At 38.5% G+C, this 25,888-nt stretch overlaps 1 protein-coding gene across 1 annotated transcript in view; it reads left to right on the top strand.

The window, feature by feature from the left end:
• Positions 1 to 647: 647 nt before the first annotated feature.
• Positions 648 to 25,888, top strand: part of ROBO2 (roundabout guidance receptor 2) — a 570,503-nt gene continuing 545,262 nt past the window's right edge. Inside the window, exon 1 of the mRNA XM_024731557.1 lies at positions 648 to 892. Within this exon, the coding sequence (XP_024587325.1) occupies positions 832 to 892 (61 nt within the window). The 5' untranslated portion in view covers positions 648 to 831. The remainder of the gene's footprint in view (positions 893 to 25,888) is intronic.

A 25,888-nucleotide genomic window follows, 5' to 3' on the forward strand; every position in this document is an offset into this window, starting at 1 on the left:
CTCCTGGGCCCCTGGGCTCACCCGCCCCGCTCCGCACCCGCCCGCCGCCTGCCGCCGCCCGGGTTCACAGCCGCTCGGAGGCGGCACCGCGGGGGGGTGGCAGCAGCCTCAGCCCTGCCCCTCTATCCCTCCCGCCTTCCCTCCCTCCCTGCAGCCCCACCACGTAGGAGTTCGGATTCTCCACCCGCCTCGTCCCTATTTCCCTTTGCCTCTCTTTCGGGAACGAGAGAGGTGGAGGGAGGCAACGAGGTTGCAAAGGAGAGGGCCGCCAAATTGGCCCGCCAGCAAAGTGTTGCTTTGACACATCCTTATTATGGAAGTTTAGTGAAAAAACTCTGGACGTGGAGCTGCTACCCAGACGGAGACCGGGGGAAAGGAAACCAGTGGGCAGGCCAATGTTTTTTTTCGGCAGCGCGCTGGCAAGTTTGTGGAACACTTTCTAGGAATTAGGTCTTTTTCCTCTCCCGTCATCTTCTTGACTTCTGAAGAACGAACTTGGCTTTGGATTGCCATGGAGCCTGAGGAGAGGGGGTTAGACACACTTGAATAATCCCTCCGGCTGGGCTGAATTCGTGGGAATTTAGGAAGCCACAGTGAGGAAATACAGCAGCCTTGGGAGTGCTCTCTGTTAATTTGGATGGATCTAAATGTGCCCCATTCAAGACCTCTCCACTAACCCCTTCTGATCTTGCCATTTGCTCTTCTTGACTTTAACTAGCAGCTAGAAAAGTCTAAACTTTGGACCTACCTCTTTTTTTGATACTTATTTTTGTACTTTTGCTCTCTGGGATTGGTTTCTTAAACAATCTGGATCCTTTTTAATATGTCAAAATGAGTCGGCTGATGTTTACACAACTACTGCTCTGTGGATTTTTATGTGTTCGGGTTGATGGTAAGTTAAAATGTTTCTATCCTGTCCCTCCCCCCGCCCCCAAAAAACCCAACATTTCTTTCTGAGTCGGATGTGGGCTATAAATAAAATGACATTATATCCTTTGGTCCCTTTTGGCCAGGCATGGGGGCTTTGGGGGAAGCAGAGGTTTTAAGTCTTTTGTTTCTAAACTGCTGCAAATGGAATGTGTTAGGAGTCACCTATTGTTGTAATTTACTTAATTAATTGAGGAGTTGGGTAATAAATGATGGGCTCTCAGTTTCGTTAGAAAAAGAAATATGAAAGTAAATCTCTTGAACGAGTCTAATACTCTTGTTCTCCATTTGGGGTTTGTTCTTGTATCTGAACTTTGGCTTAGAAATTCAAGTGAAGTGAGTAATAGATACCCCAGTGAAGGTGCAGTAGATTAGGAATTTGAGTCAGGGATCTCAGGGATCAATGTGTATCACCTGCGTGCTGGTAAGTGCTCTCCTAGCGTGATATCAGAATGAAGATTTAGATCATAGGGAGAAAACTGTCAAAAGTAAGACAGGGCGAGGCTCCAGGAAGGGGGAAGCAGAAGCTGTGGGCTGGCTGTGGGTACGAAACGCTCAGCTCAGTCCCTAGTGGCAAACACAATGGGGATCTGAAACAGGTGCTGTAGGTGTCTCCCTCTAGGTTGAGTCAGTCTGTCAAGCAGACAGTATTCTGCCTCTGATTCTCCTGTCTTTTGTTCACATTTGGTTTCCTGGGTATTTTCATAGGATGTCAGTTTCCTGTGGGAGGATTGCAAAATCCTTTTTTGTAGCTCTTTTGAATGATGAGTGGAAGGAATCCTTAACATGCTTTTTTGTTTGTTTGTTCCAAAGAAGAAAGTCAAAAGAACAATTTGATATTAACCTAGAGACTTTAATTTTCACATCAATGGAAATAATTGGTCTAAAGAGAAGATTAGAGCATGATATTTTTGCCTGCATGTGTGGATTGTAGTACTTTAGATTTTTAATTACTGTACTTATAAACATTCTGAGGTGTATTGGTCCAGATACTTGAGCCATTATAGTAGCTTGTTGCTACATAAACTTTCCTCCAATATTTGCATTGTGGACGAAGTCATTATTTGGGACACTGCCTATTTTTGCCCGCCTGTAGGAGCTAACTTTGTTCCTGGCAGCTGCTGTTGCCCAGAGCCCCATGTATCAGACTCAAAAAGGAAGCCCTTCTATAAACATGAGGCAATAAGGATGAGTTTACCTTCAGTCAAGTGGCTGTTTTCAATCCTGGACTACATAAGTACCCATGCCCCCCAGCGATAGTAGGCGAGCGTTCATGTGGGCACACTGCTTTTTTCTTTTTTCCCTTCTAAGTAGTAGATGTATAGGAGTAAATCACTGTGAATTCTACTGTGGCAATATCTCTAATCATATCTAATCATTCACCAGACATTTTCTTCTTCAATACATTTACCTTTGTAATACATTTAGATTACAATCACAAAAAGGTTTTGTCCCAAGTGTTTTGATTGTCACAATAAGACTTTAATATAACTTTTTGGATATGTCCTCACAAGCCATGAATTTGTATACTGCAATGCCAGAAATGCATTATAAACTATATATTAGGTTACGGAACTATCACCAAGTTGTTTTTTTTTTTCAGTCGTTGTGTAGCTAGCTGGAATACAAATAAATTGCTCAGAGGGAATCAGAAAAGCTTGGTGTTACAGAATGTAATTAATGCACCAGGGTGTTTGGAGATATATGAAACAAATGCAATTAACCACCTTGCTAGAACAGCAGTAGCAAGACATCATTTCTCCCCTTCCCTCCCTCCTTCGCATCCTAGCTCCCTCCCTTCTTTCCCTCTCTCCACTCACCTTGCCCTTCCTGTCCCACAGATACACCTAGGACCTTTGTTCTGTTTTAACATTATAGGATAAGGGGGTAGTTTGTGTCTGAGCCATAACTGTGCAGCAACGTTCATAGTAATGTAGTGAAAAATGCCCAAGATTGAGGAGTTGAAAAGGTAGTATTAAATTCTTGTGTGTGTGAAACTAGTTTTTGTATTTAGCATCTACTGTGTCCAAAGCAATGGAAACTGTGGACACTTACTGAATTAGTATGTAAGTCATACGTTTGACATTGGATTGCCCTTGGTTTACCCCCTAATAATGACAGCCCCTCCATGGGGCTTGTTAAAAATTTGGGATGTAGACAACACTGCCCTCTAGGCTATTTCAACACACTGGGATTGTGTGTTTACATATATAATGAGGGGGTTGTTTGTAGGATCTCTAAGCCTTCTTACTTTTCTAGGGTTCTATGATTTCTAGTTACTTATTATCCTTCTTAGAAGTGTGTGCTTATTCTCCCCATGAATTTCAAATTTCGAGAAGCTTGTACCATTTCAAAGATATACTGACTCTCCTTGTGCTAGACACAGAAATTAATTTTATTCAGTGACAAATGATACATAGATTTGCATTGAAATTTGCTTGGTGGGTTATTTATATGTGCATTTTTATAGTGTATGAAAAATGTTAGAGTTTTGCATCCTCATGAAAGTTATGTGCCATTATTATTTATGATTTTTCTGTATCTTGTGTCTGTAGGAATCTGTAGAGAATAAATATTAAGTTAGTTGAGAACTACAGGCAAACTTTTCTATTTGGGATGTAAATAAAGATTATCTCATTCGATACAGATTAATTAACCAAATGCAGATTTTTCCTTACTATTAGGTATGAGAATATGTATTGAATTTAGCCTTTGTTCTCCAGATTTTCTTTATTTTTAAATAAGAATATGGTTTTGTAATCATTTACAGGGAACTAATATGAACTGTCACAAGACTGTTGGATTACATCTATATTTCATACATTGTGTCAGTTCGATAATTTTACAATACTGGTGAAAAGATGTTTTGCCTCTCACTGCTGTGGCCTCTCCCGTTGCGGAGCACGGGCTCCGGACGCGCAGGCTCAGCGGCCACGGCTCACGGGCCCAGCCACTCCGCGGCATGTGGGATCTTCCCGAACCGGGGCACGAACCCGTGTCCCCTGCACCGGCAGGTGGACTCTCAATCACTGCACCACCAGGGAAGCCCGAAAAGATGTTTTTAAGATGAAAATATTTCTTGTCTTTAATCCTTAACTGTTCTAAAATGAAAATGGCACTTGTGATATTTGGAGAGATAAAGATGATACGTGTGCATGGTGCAGATATATAATCTCATATAGGTTTATAGGTTTTGCTAAAGTGCTTCTTTCAGTAATGGACTCATTATTGTAGCTGTATGTAGTCCATTTCAGAACTTAAATTGCATATAAGTAACCTGAAATTTCTTCTTGCAACTATACACTAATATCACGTTTGAATTGGCTTTGTTTGAATAACCTTTGATTCTAGGCAACATGTGGACCATAAACCAAAAGGATTTCTTAATACCTAAAGAAAAGAGTATCTTAAAGGAAAAAAAAAGGTCATGATTATACCAAAAAAAAAAAAATTCTAGTTATTGCATCCTTGAGCAACCTGTATAAAATAGCATCTTTGCTAATAAAAGTATGGATATGTAAGAACATTGCCTACATTTGGATACATATATAGTAATGAAGGGAGCTTGTGTATGTAGGATGTGTGTGTTCAGTAACATCTGCTTCAGTAGCTCCTGCAGCCCATAGGAGTTATTTATTTATTTACTTCCTATGTGCAATTTGATTTTTGAAGAGTTAGAAAAATCAGATTTTCCTTTTTTTTTTTTTTTTTTTTTTTTTTTGGGTACTCGGGCCCCTCACTGTTGTGGCCTCTCCCGTTGTGGAGCACAGGCTCCGGACGCGCAGGCTCAGCGGCTATGGCTCACGGGCCCAGCCGCTCCGCGGCATGTGGGATCCTCCCGGACAGGGGCACGAACCCGCGTCCCCTGCATTGGCAGGCAGACTCTCAACCACTGCGCCACCAGGGAAGCCCAGATTTTCCTTTTACTTATTTCTATTCCTAGCTCTCCTCTTCTCCTACTCCTCCTGTACCACCACTTCCTCTTCCACCTTCATTTCTTCCTTCCCCTCCTTCTTTTTTGGACCCAGTGGAAGGAATTAAAGAAATATTTGAAGAATGAAGAAAATAGGTGAGAGGTTTCTTGGATAACAATTTAGAAAATCTGCATTTAAAGGAGATATGTTAATAATATTTTTGGATATACCCAGTTGGGGTCTTGACTCATCATTTTTCTTTTACAATCCTGTAGAGCTTGATGCAAGCTTATATAGTTCTTTTTCCAGTTTAGGCAGACAGAAGTCTACAGACCTGAGTTCTAGCAGAAAGTTATAGAGTGCTGTATTAGAGATTTATTTTCAAAGAGAAGTATTGTTATGTTTCTTATAGTGTTTCCAGGTATAGCCCTGTCAACCTAAATCAATACATTGATGTTGTTAATGATTTTCTTCTTTTTTAAATTATTGAGTGAAGCATGAATGAATGATGACATAAAGTCTTTTAAGGGGAAATTTCCATAAACTCTGGCAATGTTTCAGCATAGCAGAAATCTAATATAGCATCTAAAGTGTAGCATATTCACCCAAAAAACCTGTCTCTCACAAAACAACATTGGAGTGATCTAGGCCTCAATCCTTAGTGTTTTTTCCTCCATTTGCACCTAATCCTTAATGTCTTTCATCTGGTCGCATGGGTTTTAAATACTTCTTTATTCTGATACTTCTCAAATTGCCCTAATCACTTGTGGAAGAATGTAAATTCCATGAGATTACAACTTGGCTCTTCTATTTACCATTGTATCTCCAGTGCCCGTACATTACTTAACATATCCAGCTGACTACATGACATCTTTGCTTGATATCTAATAAGAATATATCAGACTTGGATAGTAACTAGATTTGTTGTGGTGATCATTTCCCAATGTATACAAATAGCGAGTCATTGTGTTCTACACCTGAAACTAATATAATGTTGTATGTCAATTATACCTCAATAAAATAATTTAAAAAATGAATATATCAAACTCAAGCCAGGGATAGAATTTGCTTCTCTTTCCAGTCATCTCCAGCTCAGTGAATGGCATCACTATTCACAGTTTTATCATGACCCAAAACTAGGAATCATTTTTGACTTGTTCTCACAGCCCATATCTGACTTGTTAGTAAATCCTTTGAAATATACCCTGATACCTAAAATTTTATGCATGTGTTTGTGAGTGTTTCCCCAACATTTTAATATAAGCATTTTCAAACATGCAACATAGCTGAATTTTACAGTGAACACTCATATTCCCATGTAGATTCTACCATTATTTTACTATACTTGATTACCACATATCTATCCGTTTACCCATTCCTCTAGGCAGCCATTAATTCATCTTCTTGTTTTGATGCATTTTCAAATAGATTCCAAATGTTTCTTACTAATTCAACCACTACCATCCTGGTCAAAACCTGGACTATTGGAGTAATCTGATAAATGATCATCCTGCTTCCCTTTCTGTTCTTCCTGTCCCCACACCTTACCTCCAACCAGTTAGTTCTCCACCCAGTAGCCACCTTTCAAAAGCATGTAAATAAGATAATGGCAGCACCTTGCTCAGAAGCTTCTAATGGCTTCCACTGATAACTCTTCGCAATAGTTTACAGGACTCTTCAAATTCAGGTCCCTCACTGCCTCTCTGACCTCATCTGTTCACACTCCCTACTGGAACCTAGGTTTAGACCTTGCTTTTGGATGTTTTGTTCCTGACTCAGGGCTTTTGCATTTGTTCTTTCTTTCACCTGAAATGTGCTTCCCCTGATCATTGCATGGGTTTTTTTCAGTTGGTTTAATGAGTCCCTATCCAATATCATCTCTTCAGATATATGGACTACCTAATGTAAAAATGCTCCCCTTAAAACACTATTGGACTACCCCCTTTACCTATCTTAATTTTTTTCTGAGCTCTTATCACCTTCTTAAAGTTTATGTGGGTATGTGCGCACGTGTCTGCACGCACATGCACGTGTTTGTATAAACAACCTTGAAGGGACCCACATTGTGTACCCTACTTGCGAGCTAAGAAGTTAGACTGCTACAACTTCATGAATGCTGGCAAAGGACATGAAACTCCTGGGTCACAGGTGGTAGATTTCATTAATTATGTCACAGCAAGCAGCATGACTTCATGGTTGTATAGATTTACCTTTCCCCTGAAGACCCTTACGGGCAATGCAGTGGGGGCCAGGTAGATGGTACACACATAATGGGTTAGCCTCACAGCTGACGAGCCCTGAGCTTGGGAACCAGGATATTTTATAATGGACGATAAGGAAATCTGCCTAACCTTTGGCCTGGAGGGAAACATTGTCTTGATTATATTAGACACTAAGCAAATCTGCCTTCTGTTCTGAAGGGAGACCGTCTAGAGTTTACAAGACTGTTTGCTGTATGCGTATGTTAGTATGATTATTGTCTGCCTCTTCCACTGAGTTCCTAGGGCATGGACTTTCTTTGTCTATTTGTTTACCTGTGTTCCTCCAGCGCCTAGAACACAGGATGACACATAGTAGAATCAAGTATTTGTTGAATAAATGAAAATGTGCTTATGGAGTGCTTTTGAGATGTTTATTTTCATGCCCTAGCCCAACATGTGAAACATTTACCATTTGAACTAGGTTTATTTATTTATTTATTTGGGGGTGTGTATTTGTGTGTGTCTCTCATTCTCTCCCTCTCTCTTTAGAGAGAGAGAGTTATCAAACATGCATATTTTGACATAAATGACATCGTGATTTCTGATGATTTAGTATTCCACCTTTCACCTGGCAAGAGATATAGAATTGACTATTTGCTTTGATATGTCTCTTTTCTAACCAAGAGTATTTTCAACAATGGTGTGACTTACATGGTCACTCCCAATCTCCATACTAACACTGTTGGATGTTTTAGCACACTGTTGAGTGGTGTATATATTTTGACAAGGCACTCCTTCAAATGATTCTAATGTACCTTAATAGGACCACATACACTCTTATCTGACTAAGGAATTTTGACTTATACAATGATATCTAGTCCAAAAAGTGAGACTTTTCTTCACCTTTAGGGCAACTTTTCATTTAAGCATTAGCAACAGATAAAAATGATTACTTTAGTTCAGGCATAGAATTAAAAAGAATACTTTTAAAATTGGTCTCCAATTATATAGCTCACTAATAATTGAAAAAGAAGAGGAAGATTAAAATACCTGCAGCAACTGGAATTACCCTACGCTATCTACTGTTATAATCATCATGTCTAGGACCCTATTTACCATCACTGATACTAAACTGAGATACACCCAGGAATTTGGCAGGTAGGACCCTCTTCATAGACCTACTTTTTTTTTTTTTTTTTAAACATCTTTATTGGGGTATAATTGCTTTACAATGGTGTGTTAGTTTCTGCTTTATAACAAAGTGAATCAGCTATACATATACATATGTTCCCATATGTCTTCCCTCTTGCGTCTCCCTCCCTCCCACTCTCCCCATCCCACCCTTCCAGGCTGTCACAAAGCACCGAGCTAATATCCCTGTGCCTTGCGGCTGCTTCCCCCTAGCTATCTACCTTACTACGTTTGTTAGTGTGTATATGTCCATGACTCTCTCTCGCCCTGTCAAAACTCACCCTTCCCCCTCCCCATATCCTCAAGTCCGTTCTCCAGTAGGTCTGCGTCTTTATTCCTGTCTTACCCCTAGGTTCTTCATGACATTTTTTTCCCTTAAATTCCATATATATGTGTTAGCATACGGTATTTGTCTTTTTCTTTCTGACTTACTTCACTCTGTATGACAGACTCTAGGTCTATCCATCTCATTACAAATAGCTCAATTTCATTTCTTTTTAAGGCTGAGTAATATTCCATTGTGTATATGTGCCACATCTTCTTTATCCATTCGTCCGATGATGGGCGCCTAGGTTCTTTCCATCTCCGGGCTATTGTAAATAGAGCTGCAATGAACATTTTGGTACATGACTCTTTTTGAATTTTGGTTTTCTCAGGGTATATGCCCAGTAGTGGGATTGCTGGGTCATATGGTAATTCTATTTGTAGTTTTTTAAGGAACCTCCATACTGTTCTCCATAGTGGCTGAACCAATTCACATTCCCACCAGCAGTGCAAGAGTGTCCCCTTTTCTCCACACCCTCTCCAGCATTTATTGTTTCTAGATTTTTTGATGATGGCCATTCTGACTGGTGTGAGATGATATCTCATTGTAGTTTTGATTTGCATTTCTCTAATGATTAATGATGTTGAGCATTCTTTCATGTGTTTGTTGGCATTCTGTATATCTTCTTTGGAGGAATGTCTATTTAGCATAGACCTACTTTTGATTTTAAGAAAATAACTCAAAGGAGTCTTACCGGAAAATTTATTTTTTAAAACTGAGATAAAGCAAACATAGACATTCTCTAAATTTTGCTACTTAAATATTTTCCCCCAACAACTTCACTGAAATATAATTCACATTATATTTCACAAACAAGTTACTCATGTAAAGTGTACAATTCAGTGGTTTTTAGTGTATTCAGAGAATTGTGCAACCATAACTACAATCCAATTTTAGAACGTTTTCGTCATCCAAAAAAAGAAGCCAAGTGTTCTGCTCCTTATCTGCCATCCCTTACCCAGCCCTAGGAAGCCACTAGTCAACTTTCTGTCTCTGTAGATTTGTCTATTTTGGACATTTCATATAAATAGAATCTTACAATATATGGTCTTTTGTGACTGGCTTTTTCCCTCCATCTAATGTTTTCAAGGGTCATCCATGTTGTAGTGCATATCAGTACTTCATTCTTTTTTATCGCTGAATAGTATTCCACATCGTTTATTCCTTGAATTATCAGTTCATGGACATTTAGGTTGTTTCCACTTTGGGGCTATTATAAAGATCGTTGCTATGAACATTTGTGTATTAATCTTTGTGCGCACGTATGTTTTCATTTCTCTTGGGTGTATAACTGGAGTGGACTTGCTGGGTCATATGGTAATTCTGTGTTTAACCTTTTGAGAAACTGCAAGACTATTTTCCAAAGCAACTATACCATTTTACATTCCCACTGGCAATGTATGAGGTAAATATATTCTTTTATTTCACCATGGAAAGAAAATGTTGAACGGCCTTTACAAGTTGGCTATATGTTTGTAGTGAGACAATTTTATATGATAATAATATGCTTTAAGTTTCCAGTAGTCCTAATTTCTTTTTTTTTTAAAATTATTTATTTGTTTTTAATTTTGGCCGGTTGGGTCTTCCTTGCTGCACGCGAGCTTTCTCTATTTGGAGTGAGTGGGGGCTACACTCGGTTGCGGTGCGCGGGCTTCTCATTGTGGTGGCTTTTCTTGTTGAGCACAGCCACTAGGTGTGAAGGCTTCAGTAGTTGTGGCACACAGGCTCAGTAGTTGTGGCTCACGGGCTCTAGAGTGCAGGCTCGGTAGTTGTGGCACACGGGCTTAGTTGCTCTGCGGCATGTGGGATCTTCCCGGACCAGGGCTTGAACCCGTGTCCCCTGCATTGGCAGGCGGATTCTCAACTACCGCGCCACCAGGGAAGTCCAGTCCTAATTTCTAATCCCTTCAGTGATTGTCTTCTCAATGTTCTTCATTTGTCCTGTAAAGTTTTACAAATGAAATTAACCCAAGTTGAAATTGTCACTTTTAGCAGAGACTTCAACAATACTAAATGTAAATCACAGAATGATAACATCTCAGAGCTAGAAGAAGTTTTTGCAGTTTTGTGGTACAATTCTCTCGTTGGTTGGACAGATGGAGAATGAAGCTCAGAGGTTTTTTTTTCATTAATGTTTTTAGAGTAGTTGCTTTACAATGATGTGTTAGTTTCTACTGTACAGAAAGTGAATCAGCTATATGTATACATATATCCCCTCTTTTTTGGATTTCCTTCCCATTTAGGTCACCACAAAGCATTAGTAGAGTTCCCTGAGCTATACAGTATGTTCTCATTAGTTACCTATTTTATACATAGTATCAATAGTGTATCTATGTCAATCCCAATCCCCCAATTAATCCCACCCTCCCCTTCCCCCCTTGGTGACCATACGTTTGTTCTCTACGTCTGTGTCTCTATTTCTGCTTTGCAAATAAGATCATCTATACCATTTTTCTAGATTCCACGTATATGCATTAACATACGATATTTGTTTTTCTCTTTCTGACTTACTTCACCCTGTATGACAGTCAATAGGTCCATCCACATCTCTAAAAATGACCCAGTTTCATTCCTTTTTATGACTGAGTAATATTCCATTGTATATATGTACCACATCTTCTTTATCCATTCCTCTGTTGATGGACATTTAGGTTGCTTCCATGTCCTGGTTATTGTAAATAGTGCTGCAGTGAACATTGGGGTGCATGTGTGAAGCTCAGAGTTTTTATGTGCCTTGTCACATACCCTATTGCTGCTTAGTAGTAGAGCTGAAACTAGAGTCCAGGGATGTTTTTTATCTCTATACCACGCTTCTCTCAAAAGACTATTTCCAGCTTCTCAACCCTGGAACTCCTTAACAAGAGTTCCAGGCTCTTGTAACTAACTGAAAATGGCCAGCTGTTTTCCAAATATGTCAACAAGGGAATTAGCTTGAGATGCCATGGCCAGCTGTTTTCCGAACATGTCAACAAGGGAATTAGCTTGAGATACCTTGAGGTTATTCATTTGATTCAGCACATGCTTATTGAGCACCTATTTATAAACAAAGCACCTTGCTGAGGGCTCTGTGAGGGACATAATGAAGTTAAGTGGTTCCCACCTTCAAGGAGATGATTCTTTAGTAGAGAAGATAACAAATATTCAAGTCACTAAAATAATAGTATCCGGTAAATGCAGGGAGCGGGGTGTGGGGTTGAAGGAACACACAGCATAGTCTGGGAACTCAGAGAAAGAATAGATGATTTCCAGCTAGTGCAATCTGGGAAGAGTCAACACCAAATGGGTCACTTAATGTGGGCCTTAGAAGAAGAGTGAACTTTTTTTTTTTTTTTGCTGTACGCGGGCCTCTCACTGTTTTGGCCTCTCCCGTTGCGGAGCACAGGCTCCGGACGCGCAGGCTCAGCGGCCATGGCTCACGGGCCCAGCCGCTCCGTGGCATGTGGGATCTTCCTGGACTGGGGCACGAACCCGTGTCCCCTGCATCGGCAGGCGGACTCTCAACCACTGCGCCACCAGGGAAGCCCAAAGAGTGAACTTTTAATAGACAGAAAGATTGGAAATTGCATTCCAGCAAAAGGAATAGCAGGAGGAATGGCATGGAGATGACAAAGGTGTGCTAGAGGAAAGGCAAGGAGTCTAGTTTAATTGTAACGAAGTTGTATGGAGGGGCAGTGTGAGATAATTACTGAAAGGCAGTCAACAAACACTACTGAGTGAGTAAGAGCAAATAATTTAACCATTCTGAGTGTCCTTATCTTTAAAATTGGCATTATAATAGTGTCTTCTCAAATAGCTGATATGAGGAATAGATGAATATATATTAATCACACACACACATATATATATACACCCATGTCTGTATATATATGTATATGGAACATATGTGCATATATATTGATATGTTATCATATATGGAATTAGATGTGTGTATATATGTAATATATATCTGTATGTTACATATATATGTTATATATGTAGAAATTATATTAAAATGCTTTGAACAGTGCCTGGAACTTAATAAACCCCAATTAAGTGTTATTTATTATTATTTTTTAGTAGTAGTAGTGTTTTTATTCTATTGGTATTCCTTTCCTAGTATGGAGTAGAAGTAAATTTAAGAGGACTTTTTCTATCAGGCTAATCATGAACTACATTTGAGATGCGTTTCACGAAGGTTTTCATATAACCTTTCAAGCATGAGTCTTCAGGTGACTAAATAAGAACTTTTGTTGCCTCTTAAGGGGACTCATCTGTGTCCACACCTATGCAACCGTGACAAACGTGCTATGACATGTATGTTTCCATTGCATCCTGTGCTGATTACAGAGCAAATGGGATTCCCAAGTGAGTGGTATTATGAATGAAAGGAATAAACAAGAGAGGCATACTACAAATAGAAATTTGTTAACAAACAGAACATGCTAGTAAAACCCTGCGTTTTGGTTCACATTTACTGATTTACAGTTTTTACTTGGTGCTTTTGATATAAAGTATCATGAAGATAAATCTTTTAAGAGACAAAGCTTACTGAATTCCAAGTAAACACTTCTAGTACAGAAAATATTTAAAAATTAACATTGTCTCCACTCAACATTTTTTCCTGAATAGCCCACTTATCTTTCTTACATCTAGTATAGACATCATTGATTCTAATACTTTTTACAATTATCCATTAACCAGAACTGCATATTGAGTGGTTGTGTATATAACAAGGATAACCCGACTAAAGCAAAATCATTGCTATTGTGGAAGGGATACACCATGGGTGTCCAGAAGCTGTGGACTCCAGTTTAAGCTTTACCACTAATTAATTGTATGACTTTAGATTCTTATATAAAAAAATAGATATTTGACCGTGTAGTCTTCAATGTCTCAGGCTTAAGTTCTCTTACTGTAAGTCATTTTGTTAAATGTCCTATCATTTGCATTATGTTTGAGTACAATTAAAGGGGAAAATTTATCCTGGAAAAAAATTATCCCAAACCATAAATATCCATCTTTTAAAATAATGAGTTATTGTGCAGTCTGCATGGGGGCTATATTTTGATGTGGGCTTAATGATTTGATTATGGATGATAGTCAAAATCCACTAGCCTAATGATTCACATCCACTTTCATTCACTAATGACCAATGGTACTTATTGTTTCTTTATGAATAAATGGGATTCAAAAATGTAATACTAAAAAAACAATAGTCTTAAGCCAATGTACTTACTAGTTTATGGCCAGTGTGACTAGAACTGTATGCGATATGGCAGTTTTAGCTCAGGAGAGGGGTTAACAGCCACTTTTTTTTTTTTTTTTTTGCGGTATGCGGGCCTCTCACTGTTGTGGCCTCTCCCGTTGCGGAGCACAGGCTCGGGACGTGCAGGCTCAGTGGCCATGGCACACGGGCCCAGCTGCTCCGTGGCATGTGGGATCTTCCCGGACCGGGGCACAAACCCGTGTCGCCTGCATTGGCAGGCGGACTCTCAACCACTGCGCCACCTGGGAAGCCCAACAGCCACTTTTTAATTTCTGTTGTAAGGATTGATGTGGGATCTCTTCCCCTAGTTTTTGGTCCCAAGCCTTTTTGGAAATGAACTGGAGAACATGGAAAATAACTCAGCTCTTTCATTACACTGCTTTTCAAGCTTAAGCAAAGAACAAGGAAACAATTTGGAATTTAAAGGATTTGTCCAAAACCTGTGCAACGGTTATAACCAATTTAAATGTTCATAAGTAAGAACAAAAAAGGGAGAACTTTTGACTTTCAAAAAAATTAAGTCAAGAGGTTTTCTTTATAAAGAAAAGGTTATAAACTTTATAAATCAACGTTATAGCCATACTTTAAAGTTTAACAATATATACTTACAAATACTAGCAAATGCTCGAATACAGTACACTAATTTGTTAAGGTACATCTGATAATTATAAAACGTAGTTTTCAGGGTTACAGTAAATTAAGGGAAATTCAGGATGAACCTAGCAATAGGCATTCTAAGTTGAGTTTTGTATCTCTTTATTTTAAAGTGAACTTTAATGTGTGATCAAATAATAGAGTAGTTATTGAAAACTGAGTTAATTGTTGATCTATTAAAACTAGAGCAGGCATCTCAGCTTCCCCACCTAAATATGCAACAGCTTGTTCATTCTAAAACACCTTTGCATGTCAACAACTACAAGATGCCTTCACCCAAATGCAAATTATGCGAACCCCTCCCTAACTGCATCTGCATCATTGATTAGAGGAGATACAGAGTAAGAAGAATGTTACCTTTCAAAAAGAAAGTGCCCAGTAACTTAACATTCCTCAGCATTTTTTTCATTCAAAATGGGCTGTGAGGATACTTTTCTTCGAAGCAGTGATAATCTCAAGAGTTAAAAACTAACAATGAAAATGTATTTCCATGGTACCTGAGCCCTGTACTCACAAATCTTCAAGCTGTTATTCAGTTGAGGTTTGCAGCCCCCTTTTCTTCTCACAAATGCTGTTGAATAACTTCATCAGAAAAGAAAGTGCTAACAGAGTTCACTGGGGAGCTCCTCACTGGCTATCCTGAAAACTTGTAGGTGATTCTGCAGCTAAGTACAAAAGTTTTCAAGTGTTTCAATTCGCCTTTGTGATTTGAAAGCCTGGATAATGCGAACTTGTAATACAAAATGAAAGAATAAAGAATGGGAAAAATATGTACACCTTTGGGTACAGATTTTGGGCAGAGATACCTCTTATCCCCCCCTGCCCCATACACACATGACTGTAAGATATGAATAAACTTCTGAGTTGTTTGATACCTGCCCTCTACTCACAATCCATCAGACAACTGTTATTTTATGAAGAACATTTCCTGGGCTATGAATTATTATTGTACTTTTCTGTTAAACTGTAACACCTGTGATGTTCACCAGTTGGATCTTATGAAACTCCCCAGATTTTTGAGCTGCTCAGTAAAAGTGTCTCATCATGTTAAATTTAAATTCCAAGTTCGTTTAACTTTTCTTTTCAGAAAGTGGTTTTTATCTTTCTAAGCAGCAACTAAGCATGGCATGCAAATAAGACAACTAGGCAATTGCTTTTATAGTCTATCTTTCTCAGGGTGCAATTCAAAGCTTTCTGAACTTGGGGTGTTATATAAGAGTTTATGTGTGATCTTTGCATTTGAAATAGTCCAGGAAGTGCAAGGATATACCTGGGAGAGGCAGTCTCTATGAACAATGAGGAGTGAGGGGGTGTTGGAAAAGTGAAAAACGGAACATTTGAACGAAATGAATTGGACCAGCATTTGAAACTCTGCTATATAGCAAGCGGACAAGCTGATATTTAGTTCTATAGATTGTTAACATTCACATAAAACAGAATTATTTAGCATTTACTGAATCCTTTTTGATAATCAATTTGGGATCAGATGCAAAAGAACATGTGTCTGGCTTTGTATGACCCCAAATTCTTCCGTTTTCCCTTTGAGCAGATGACATGGCTTCTTTGCTGTCTGATATTGGTTGCTAGGAGAAGTGCACTGGTCTGGTCCCCTCTTATCCAGCAGTAAAACTAAAGAGTGTATTGAATAAGAAAAAGAGAGGCGGAACACAGTACAGGCCATGAATCATGACTTGTCTCCAATATGTCCACTTTGCTCCCATTTTTTTCCCCTTTAAACACTTTTGTTTTTACCAATGATGCTTTCTTTCAGCTGCTATCTATAATCCTTTTGGAGCCTGAGGGGAAGAGGGTTGCTAAAGGGAGGCTGTGCTGCTAAGAAGTCCACTCAGCCCTAATAAAAGCCTTGAGAGTTATTCATGGGGCCACATTAGTGAGAATGCCCTACTCAGTGAATAGCGTCAGTCAGCTGCCTTTGAAATCCAGTGATTAATACCTTCTGTTTTTAAGCGGGGGGGAAGGCAGACAGGAAAGGTCTTCATACTACTTTGGCTCTTTTGCAAATTAGATCTTATATATTGTCAATGCTTTTGAAAAAGAAGTTGCTAAATTTTCAATACCTCCAGTAGTCGTTAAAAAAAATAGTGTTTCATGAACTGTTACTTGTGGCTATTGTCAGATACAACTGAAATGGTAAAAATGTCCCAAATGAACGCTTATAGGAAAATCAGTTAGCCATTCTTATATTTTGGCAATGTTTTATGATGACCATCAAACTAAAAGCATGATGTTAAGTGATTATATTCAAAATGTTGTCTACACCGATCTATTTCACAGCATCCAAATCACGTTTTTGTTTGTTTGATAAAGAAACTAATTACAATACACTTGAGATTTTAGAGAAACATCTAATGAGAAAATGTTAAGGGTGGCAGGTGTTTGTTTCCCGTGAGCACTTGGATATAAGGGGCAGTCAGTGATTTACAAAGAAGTTCTTATATATTGATACGTATATATATATATGTATATGTATATACATGTATATGTTTATATCTATAGGCTAGTTTAGCATAAGGGATTTGGGATGTTATCATTATAATCCGTCCCTATGACCTCTCTTTATATATTTTGATTGCATTGAGTACATGGCACAGTTCAAATCAAGTTGTGTAAGGTTTAGAAAGCTTGCCTATCATCTGAGGTGCATAAATAGAAAAGCTTCTGGTTTTGGTGCCCTGTGTAGGCAACTAGAAAATGCAAGCTGGTGCTTCTTCATACTGTTTTTCAGCATGATTCTAATGTCATCCAGGCTGTTATTATTTAGATGGTAATTTAAGCCAAGCCTCAGTGTTCTTTTAAAATTATTCTAATTCTTCTGTTCATTTTACATTTATTTTTGATGTAGCAGCTTAGTCTGGCTCTTCAGTATGTACTCATGTTCATTAAAAAGGCTTCACTGTAGTCTGAATATGAGAACAAACAGCATTTAAAGAACTTGGCATGACGCTTCCTGTAACCTGTTTGTGACTCTGTGGAAGTGAAGTATCTTGTTAAGGGGTGGTAATACCCAAGGGCAATCAGAGATAAAAATGTAATGACTTGGTGGGTGATGTCTAGAGATCAGCTTTGAGTGAGGTCTGATTTAACATCTTTATTAGTGACATAAAGGAGAGGACAAAATGATAAAGAAATTGACATATTTCAACATTAGAAAGCTATCGGGAACTTCTTCCCCCACCACCTACCCATACCCGCTAATGGACATAGAAATGATTTAGAAAACTTTAGGCAGCAAAAATTTTTAGCAGATTATGAACTAATGCCTTATTCCATATATAAATGTAAAGTAATTCTTCAGGGAAATAATCAGAAACCTAGATATCTAACTAGAGAGAGAAGCCAGCAAAGCAATAAAACTGAAAGGGCCCAGGGGATAAATATGGGAGTGGAGACCAGGAGAAAATGCGATTCAGATTAGGAGTGTTATGTCCCAGTTTTAAAGGTCAGGGGATTATAGTGCCCATTTAGGGAGTATTGCATCACTGACTGTGGAGATTCTCTTTCAGTGAGCATGGCTTAAGTGCAGTTGAAATACTTCTTTCATTTTGCACTTCATTGCCAGAACATGAGTGTGGGAGAGAGATATTGGCAGAATAGAAGCAGGAGTGAGTAACAAAGACAGATTCTTTTGGAAGATGTCTGTCCACTTAAAACTAGAGAAGGATGTACTTATTGCCTCTGTATATCCTGACCTATATAGATGAGAAACAGTATTGAGATGGATCCCATTAAACTTTTTCAAATATTGAGGGGAAAGATTGGCAAAATGTAACCATGTTTAAAGTATTTCACCAACCACTTTTCATAACTAAATCAGAAAAACTTGGAAGCAATGAGTTATGCTCAGGGGGAAAATACTCATATTTTAACATTTTTGTTGATTTAAATGATAGGAGATGCTTAATACGAAATTGCATCGTATTTCAAAGGAAGGATAATAAACAATGAGTCCAGTATGTAAATAGACAAGAATTGTAATCAGACTCATTGGCTGAACAGGATCCAGAACATAATCCACTTTCAAATTAGTGAGGTCTTATTAGACATGCACCCTTTGGGGCTATACAGTTTAAGAGAAATGTGAAATACTATATAGTCTCTGTTCTGTAGAGAACTGCAAGATGATAGCAGGAATGGAAAATGCTGTGTAAGATTGGCTTCATGGGTTGGCATTCTTTTTTTGTGTTTTTCCTCTGGTCTCAATATTTTGAATAAATTATTTTGAGGGGGCAGAACAATATCCTGTCATTGGTTTTAAAAATCACCTTTCTTGGTTTCAAACATTTTCAGTTGTTTGATAGGCATCATATACAAGCTAGTACCTGAGCTTGGTGATTATTTTATATCATTAATGATAAGCCCAAGAGAACAGAAAGAATGCTGAGTTGACTGCCAATGCTGATCAACGCCATCCTGATCTAACAGTCTTCTGGTACCCGTGTTAGGAAAGGGAGCATGATGCTGTGAACTGGGCTGCCTTAGAACTTCAAGAGCCAGGTAGTGACTATTTCTGGCTTTGCTGGCCATAAGGCATCCTTTGTCACAACTGCTCAACTCTGCCTTTTGAATGGAGAAGGTGGCCATAGACGATATGCAAATGAATGGCAGGGTTTTGTTCCAGTGAAACTTTATTCACAGACACAGAATTTTTAATTTTTTAAATAATTTCTTCATCTCACACAAAATAACATTTTTCTTTTGACTATGGTTTTTTTTCCCCTATGGTTTTTTCCCTATGGTTTAGAAATGAAAAAAAAAAAAAAAAATTCTTACCCACAGGTCATAGAAAAACAAGGGGTGGGCCAGCTTTGGCCTAAGGGTTATAGTTTGCTGTAGAATATAAATCATTGCTTTTTCTTTAGAGGAGTAGAAGAAAGAATGTGGTGGGATGGGGCAAGACGCAGATGGAGCCAGAAAATGAACACCCCCCCCACACTGCCCATATTATTTCTCCCACTTCATCACTCTTCATCCATCCTTTCAGCACATGTTCAGAGTGCACCTACTATGCGCAGTGGATTGTGCTCTTTAGATCCCAAGCCCCGACTTAAATACTGTCACTGCCCTCAAGTCCTGCTGCAGTTGAGGTATTTGTACATTGCGCTGAGAACCCCATGCAAGGCTGCCTAGAGAAAGAGAAAGCTTCCTTACTGATTCTCCCAAATCGGTCCCCAGCAAGGGTCCTCCTGCCTGGTGTTGCTCATGCCAGTAGTTCAGAAGCAAAGTAAAGCTTTATTCTTTGATCAGAGACTGGAGAGGTGGGCTCTCGGTCTAGAGTACACAGCTCTACTGACAGGCCGTGGGCGGGGCTGCTTTATAGGGATCCCACCTGCCGGCGTGAGGCGGGGCCTGGGTTCTCTCAGGGAAGTCGCAGCTGCTCTGCTCAGCCTCCAGATGGCGCAGCGTCTCTGCGCACGGCCCGCCGCCGCCATCTTGGATTGAGTGTTGTGCGTGGCTTCTGGGCATGGTCCCCGAGCTGAGGTGTCAGCGCAGCAGTTTCTCAGGAGGAACTCTGGTCTGGAGGCCTTGAGGCAAGACATCTGCTCGGGGCACCCTGTGAGCAAGTGAGACCAGGCTACGTATCAAGGAAGAGGTTAGACCTTGTCTTATCGCCTAGATTCTATCTTATTTCCCCCCGGGACCCTAATGGGCTTTGCAGGTGACAGCTTCACACCTGTCAGGTAACTTGAGCAGAGTCTTAGACAGAAAAGGAGTGTTGCGACTGCCATTTGGACAAGCGTTTGTAGAGCTCGGGGATAGGGCGGAACGTATTTAAGGCATGAGATTACTTGATATGGTGTTTCTGGTTGAAGTATAGGTGCAGAGAGGAGATTCCTCACTGGGAAATGGTGTTGGAGGGTTTCTTGAGAAAGGCTCAGTCATGGAAGGAAGGCAATGAAAAACTCACCTAGAGGTTTTAAAGTTTGTTAATGTTGTTCAAAAATGCAATATGTGACCTCTATGAGGGTGGTGTTAAAGGTGCAAAGACCGAAGGCAGAGAAAGCCCTTTAAGGCTAAAATGGTGAAGGCATAAACAAATTGTCAGGAGATATGAAACAAACTATATTGTCAGTGTATGTGAAATGGATTAAAAAACTATTGAGGTAGATTTGACAGAATTGGACTGGCGGTGGGAGAGCAAAGGAAAGAAAGAAAGTTCAGGAGAAAGTATTTTTAGAAGTTTAAGTTCAAATTGGGAATTTGAGAAGGTGAGTCAGAATTAAGACACCTCCAATTCTATTTGTTTTAATTGTCTTTCAGATTAAACAAGAAATATTTTTCTTCATATCCTTTTTTGCTGCTCCTCTAAAGTTGAAAAGTTGGTAGTTCTTTTGCTAGGTGTGATTTCTTCACGCTCTACTGTTTTGGGCTGGTGTAAATTTGAATTCAGCTTTAGATTTGCAAGTAATTTAGAGGTATGACATCAACTCCTATGTACATGCTTTCAATTAAAAATTTGTAGTTCCATTTATATAGAGAATATAGCATCTTCAAAATCAAGAAGAGATTCACGAAGCTTTCCAAGAAATCTCTACTGCCTGTCAGTATATAGCAAGGCCCATGTTTACATGTCCATTTTATATCTGCTGAATTGTACAAAGTAGGGCTCAATGTTAGATGAATTAAATTTGTCCTTTATAGACAGCATGTTATGGAGAAGCCAATAGAGGTTATATGGTGGTTTATGTGGTTCATATAGGTGGTTTACGCCACCTGACCCCAAATATGTTCAAGAATAAAACTTCCTGTTGGAAGTCAAGGATCTAGCTTTCTTCCAGTAAAAGAGGAAAGTATTGCAGGGAGTGTAGCAAGTCTGGACAATGGCTCTTCAAACTAAGTATATTCCCTGTACCAATGTGGTAGTTAATTAACTACTTGGCCTGACGATAAAGGGCTGGGAGGTTGTATAAGTGAGATTCTATGCTTGCTGTACAGTTATGTGCTGGCTCCTTTCCCCCAGTCCATAGAATTCTCTGTATTTGTCTTTCCTGATGTAAGAGTGTGATAGATAGAAATAGGATGGATCCAGTATCTCAGTAATTTAAAAGTAAAAAAGAAGATGGACAGTGAGGTGATGAGGGCCAATTCCTAGAGTTACAAATTGGCTTTATCTTTTTCAATTTTATGTTACTGTCATGCTGTGGGGCCATATCATAGCTAACATTTGAAAGCATATGGGCATTGTGCCATAACATCTGCAACCAGTGATGGAAAGAGGCTAACTCTATACAATTTCATCAATATGTATGTGTTTTATGTCTATATCTATCTATCTATATTTGCCAAAAGTGTAATATATCAATAATGAGATAAGAGTCCCAATAATTAAGTGCCTACATGTTAAATTTGGAGGTATGGTACAGGATAGAGAGGCAGTCAATATTTAGAAATAACAGATACAAAAATGTATTCACCTAGAACTCACCCTTGTATGATTGTATGCTACTTTTATAGTTTGATTTTTTTTTAGATTTTCCTCTGTTATCCAACTTCCTCGGCCTCTTCCCAATGACATCAAACACTTTTGTAGTAGTATGATGTAGTATTCATCATTCTGTAACGCAGAGCATATAATATTGAAAAAGATGCTCTTGGTGTTAGGGGTCTCTGCATAAAATTCATTCTCCTGGTGGTGTTATTAGGCCAGTAAACTGCATATTGTATTGATGAAGGGACTTTCATTCTCATAATAGTCTGTGAACTCAGGAGGGACTAGTTTGCTGACAGGGTGTATATAAATGACTAGAACTATAGAAAGTCTCATAGTGAATCTAGAATAGAAATATAGATGCTGTAAAAGAAAATACAGTAGACTCATTTGGGGCATACATAAATGACTAGAACTATAGAAAGTCTCATAATAAATCTGGAATAGAAATATAGATGCTGCAAAAGAAAATACACTAGTCTCATTCTATTTTTTTTTCTCTTCATTGTGATCTCCTAACATGTTATCCTATCACGATATTTCTCAGTACCTTCAATTTCCATTCCATGTAACGCTTATAAAGAATTCTCCAAATATATATATATGGAGAGCTCATTTAAGTACAATATATTCACATAAAACCTAATATAAATCGGTTTAGACTATAACTTGTGTAATACAAATATAACTAAGCTACATTTTTGTACCTCGAGGAACTAATCAAAACCAGTAGGGTAACTTTATTATACCCAATGCCAATCAATTTATTTCTGTAAATGTATATAACTGCCAGATCATTTTTTACTTTTTCCCCTCTAATTTCAAGTTTTAAAAGTAGGGTCAAGTTAACCAAAAGAAGGTTTGTGAGGTGAACTTGGTTTGGCAAAATGGTGATTGTTATAACACAGCCATTTTAAGTAGCGTGAATGCATTAAATAAAAAAAAGTAAATAGAGTGCTTGAACTGTCCTTATAAATGAGTGCACAGCACTAATATCTTTTGGGAGAGGATTTAGGACATATTTTGTAGGTATTTATCTCACAATAAGAGGAAAGTTTCCTTCAGAGAGAAAACATTAGATCACAGGAAGGCCTGAAATATTTGAGTAACGACTTTGTGAAGCCACACTCAGTCTAAACAAGTTCTGGCAAGATTAAGTACTCAGAATAAGACAGAGAATGGCCACAAAGACCTACTACTGTTTCCCAGCTCTTTTCTGTAATGTAGCTAAGACTCTCTTTGATGAAGTCATCCTTTCCCTATTCATTTGTGTAAAAACACATTCTCCCCCTTCCTTTTTTCAAAGGAGGTGGTATTTAGTAAATTTGGTAGAGCTTATGAAGACCTAATTTTGTTTGATGAGATTCACTCGGATTAACCAATAAAAATAAAGGTGTATATTTGTAAATGAAAGATCCTCTAGCTTATCATTAATATCTTAATTCAAGATGTGCTTTTATTCACCAGAACACTTGGGAACTGTGTAAAATTTTATTTTGGATTGTGAGAAACTAGCAATCTTTCATTTCTTGAAATTGTATGGGCAGTTTGAAAAATTAAAGACTGAAATACTGGGAACTGAGCATATAGAAAAAAATATATAGTATATTTAGTGTAATTTTCACAGCTCTAAATATATAGGTAACTCAAAGCTTAGATACAAGATATACATTTTTTTGGCAATTACATTAAGGATTGTAGATACAATAACATAAAAATAACTTTTTTTCAAAAATCTTGCTTAATATTTCTAACATAAAATGGTTGAATTGAAGCCATAATCATAATCCATAACACACACGATGTGTTTTGTAGATTAAGGAATATACATGTACAAGTATATATGTAATATATGTGTATATAGACATGCATATATGTGCACACATATACACACAAATGCATGCATGCACACATATACAGATATACTTACAATGTAGTTAAAATTTTTTTTTTTTTTTTTTTTTTTTTAAATTTTATACAACCAATTTGAAAGGCTTTGGCACTTCTATCCTTTTGTCTTAACATACATGTGAATCAGTTACTGGCATGCAAGCCATCCTTTCTTGCTTTGAATTTTATAGTGTTTCTGTTTAATATGAACTTGGATTGGGATTATGATTGAATTTTGTCATTACGTGTGTGTGTGTGTGTGTGTGTGTGTGTGTTGTTTTTACCATCAGAAAAAGGAATAATTACATTTCTTACTAATTTGCTATTAAGAAAACTCTATTAAAATATTGGGGTAAGAAATGTCTTTAATGTCTTTTGTTAAGTTTTCGAATATCATGTGAATAGAATATGTGAATAAAAACCTTTGGGCGTAGATGCTTTTATAGATGCTTTTAGCTTAATAGCGAACTAGGTTTATTCAGTTGCCTTGAGACAAAATTCATGAAAATTAAAACTACAATACTCTAATATTTAGTTACCTGAAAGTTCCAACCAAATGTAAATAATATCCACAGTAACCTTGTTACTGTAATTTAAAAAGACAAATTGTGTGCTATCTGGTACATCCTGCCCTCTGTTCCATAACATCCTTAAGAATGAATCTGTAACTCCTCTTAGGGCTAGTGAAGACCTCAAGTGATATTGTTAATACTCTTGAAAAAATAAAGGAAAACAATGGGTCTGTGGGATATGGCACTTAGGGATAAATTGTTATTTTAAAAAAATTTCCTCCTGCTTAGCTGTTTCCAAGTTTATGACTATTATTACTAGTTTAGATGTAGTGCAGACGCACATTTTTTCATTAGTTCTCTCAGAAAATATTTACTGAGCAATTGCATTGTGCTGGGTGCTTGGAATTGGGTGCTGAGCTTTCAGTTTAAGCTACAAAAAATCTACAAAATTTAGTTTGTTGGGCCTGGAGGCTTTTGGGGAAGTTACATTTATGCTGAGGACTGTGGGATTAAAGATAGTCACGTGAGGGGTGGGATCTGGGAAGAGCATTTCAGACTGAGAGAAGGTCCTGAAGAGGGTGGGAGGGGGAAACCTGTCACCTTTGAAAACCTAGAAGAAAAGTAGAGGGGGAAATTGCAAGCCAAGGAAAAGTAGAAGAAGGCTGGGTTTAATGGTGCAGATTATATGGATGAGGGTTCTAAACTTTATCCTAAGACAATGGGAAGACACTGAGAAGACACTGGAGCGTAGTTCTGCTCCTAGGGGCATTTCCAGGCTGGTAGAAGAGGTCCAGTGGTAAATCGGAATACTATAGAGTGCAGTTAGCTGTTAGCTGTGGTTAGTTGTTAGCTGGAGGTGGCCTCAGGAGGCTATGAAAGCATAATGAACCAAACCATTCTTGGGGGGAGGGTTGAGCTAAGGATTCTGAGGGGGATACCTTGGGCTGAGTCCAGACTAAGAGTTAGCTAGAAGATCGCCAAGCCCTCACCCCAGACCAGTTACATTAAAAAGGCTGGGACAGGAGCCTGGGTGTCAGTTTTCTAAAAGCTCTCTTCATGATTCTTCACACTCATCCAGTATGGACAGTGAGAAGGTGGTAAGGAATAACACAGGAAGAGGTTGCTGAGGAACTGGAAGTCAGTCGGTGAGACTGGAGCAAAATGGACGATGAGAGGATGAGTTAGAGAGATACCTAGGAGTTTGGCCAAAATAACTAAAGAAATATGTAAATAAAATAAGTTTCAATTATGCTGCAATGAGGGATGCAAATAATGATTGACAGGATCTCCTGTCCCATCAACTCCCATGACTCTTCATCTCCCTGGATTGCATCTTATTTTACTTGAGTTGTAATAATTTATGTATAAGCTTTATGAATCACACTTATGTTAGGCTACTTCATGTCAGGAGCTGTTTCCACCTTACTTGCTATCGCTTGTTGTGGGTAGCAGAGAACTGTACATTTATAAAGTGTTCAGTTGGATTAAATTAAAATGGTCCACTTCATTTAAGTCTTCTTTGTCCTTACTTGTTCTAGACTAAGCAAAAGCTACTCTTTTCCCTTGGTTTTGCTGAATTCAT

This window comes from Neophocaena asiaeorientalis, unplaced genomic scaffold (assembly GCF_003031525.2).
Source record: "Neophocaena asiaeorientalis asiaeorientalis breed wild unplaced genomic scaffold, Neophocaena_asiaeorientalis_V1.1 scaffold330, whole genome shotgun sequence".
NCBI classification, from domain to species: Eukaryota; Metazoa; Chordata; class Mammalia; order Artiodactyla; family Phocoenidae; genus Neophocaena; species Neophocaena asiaeorientalis.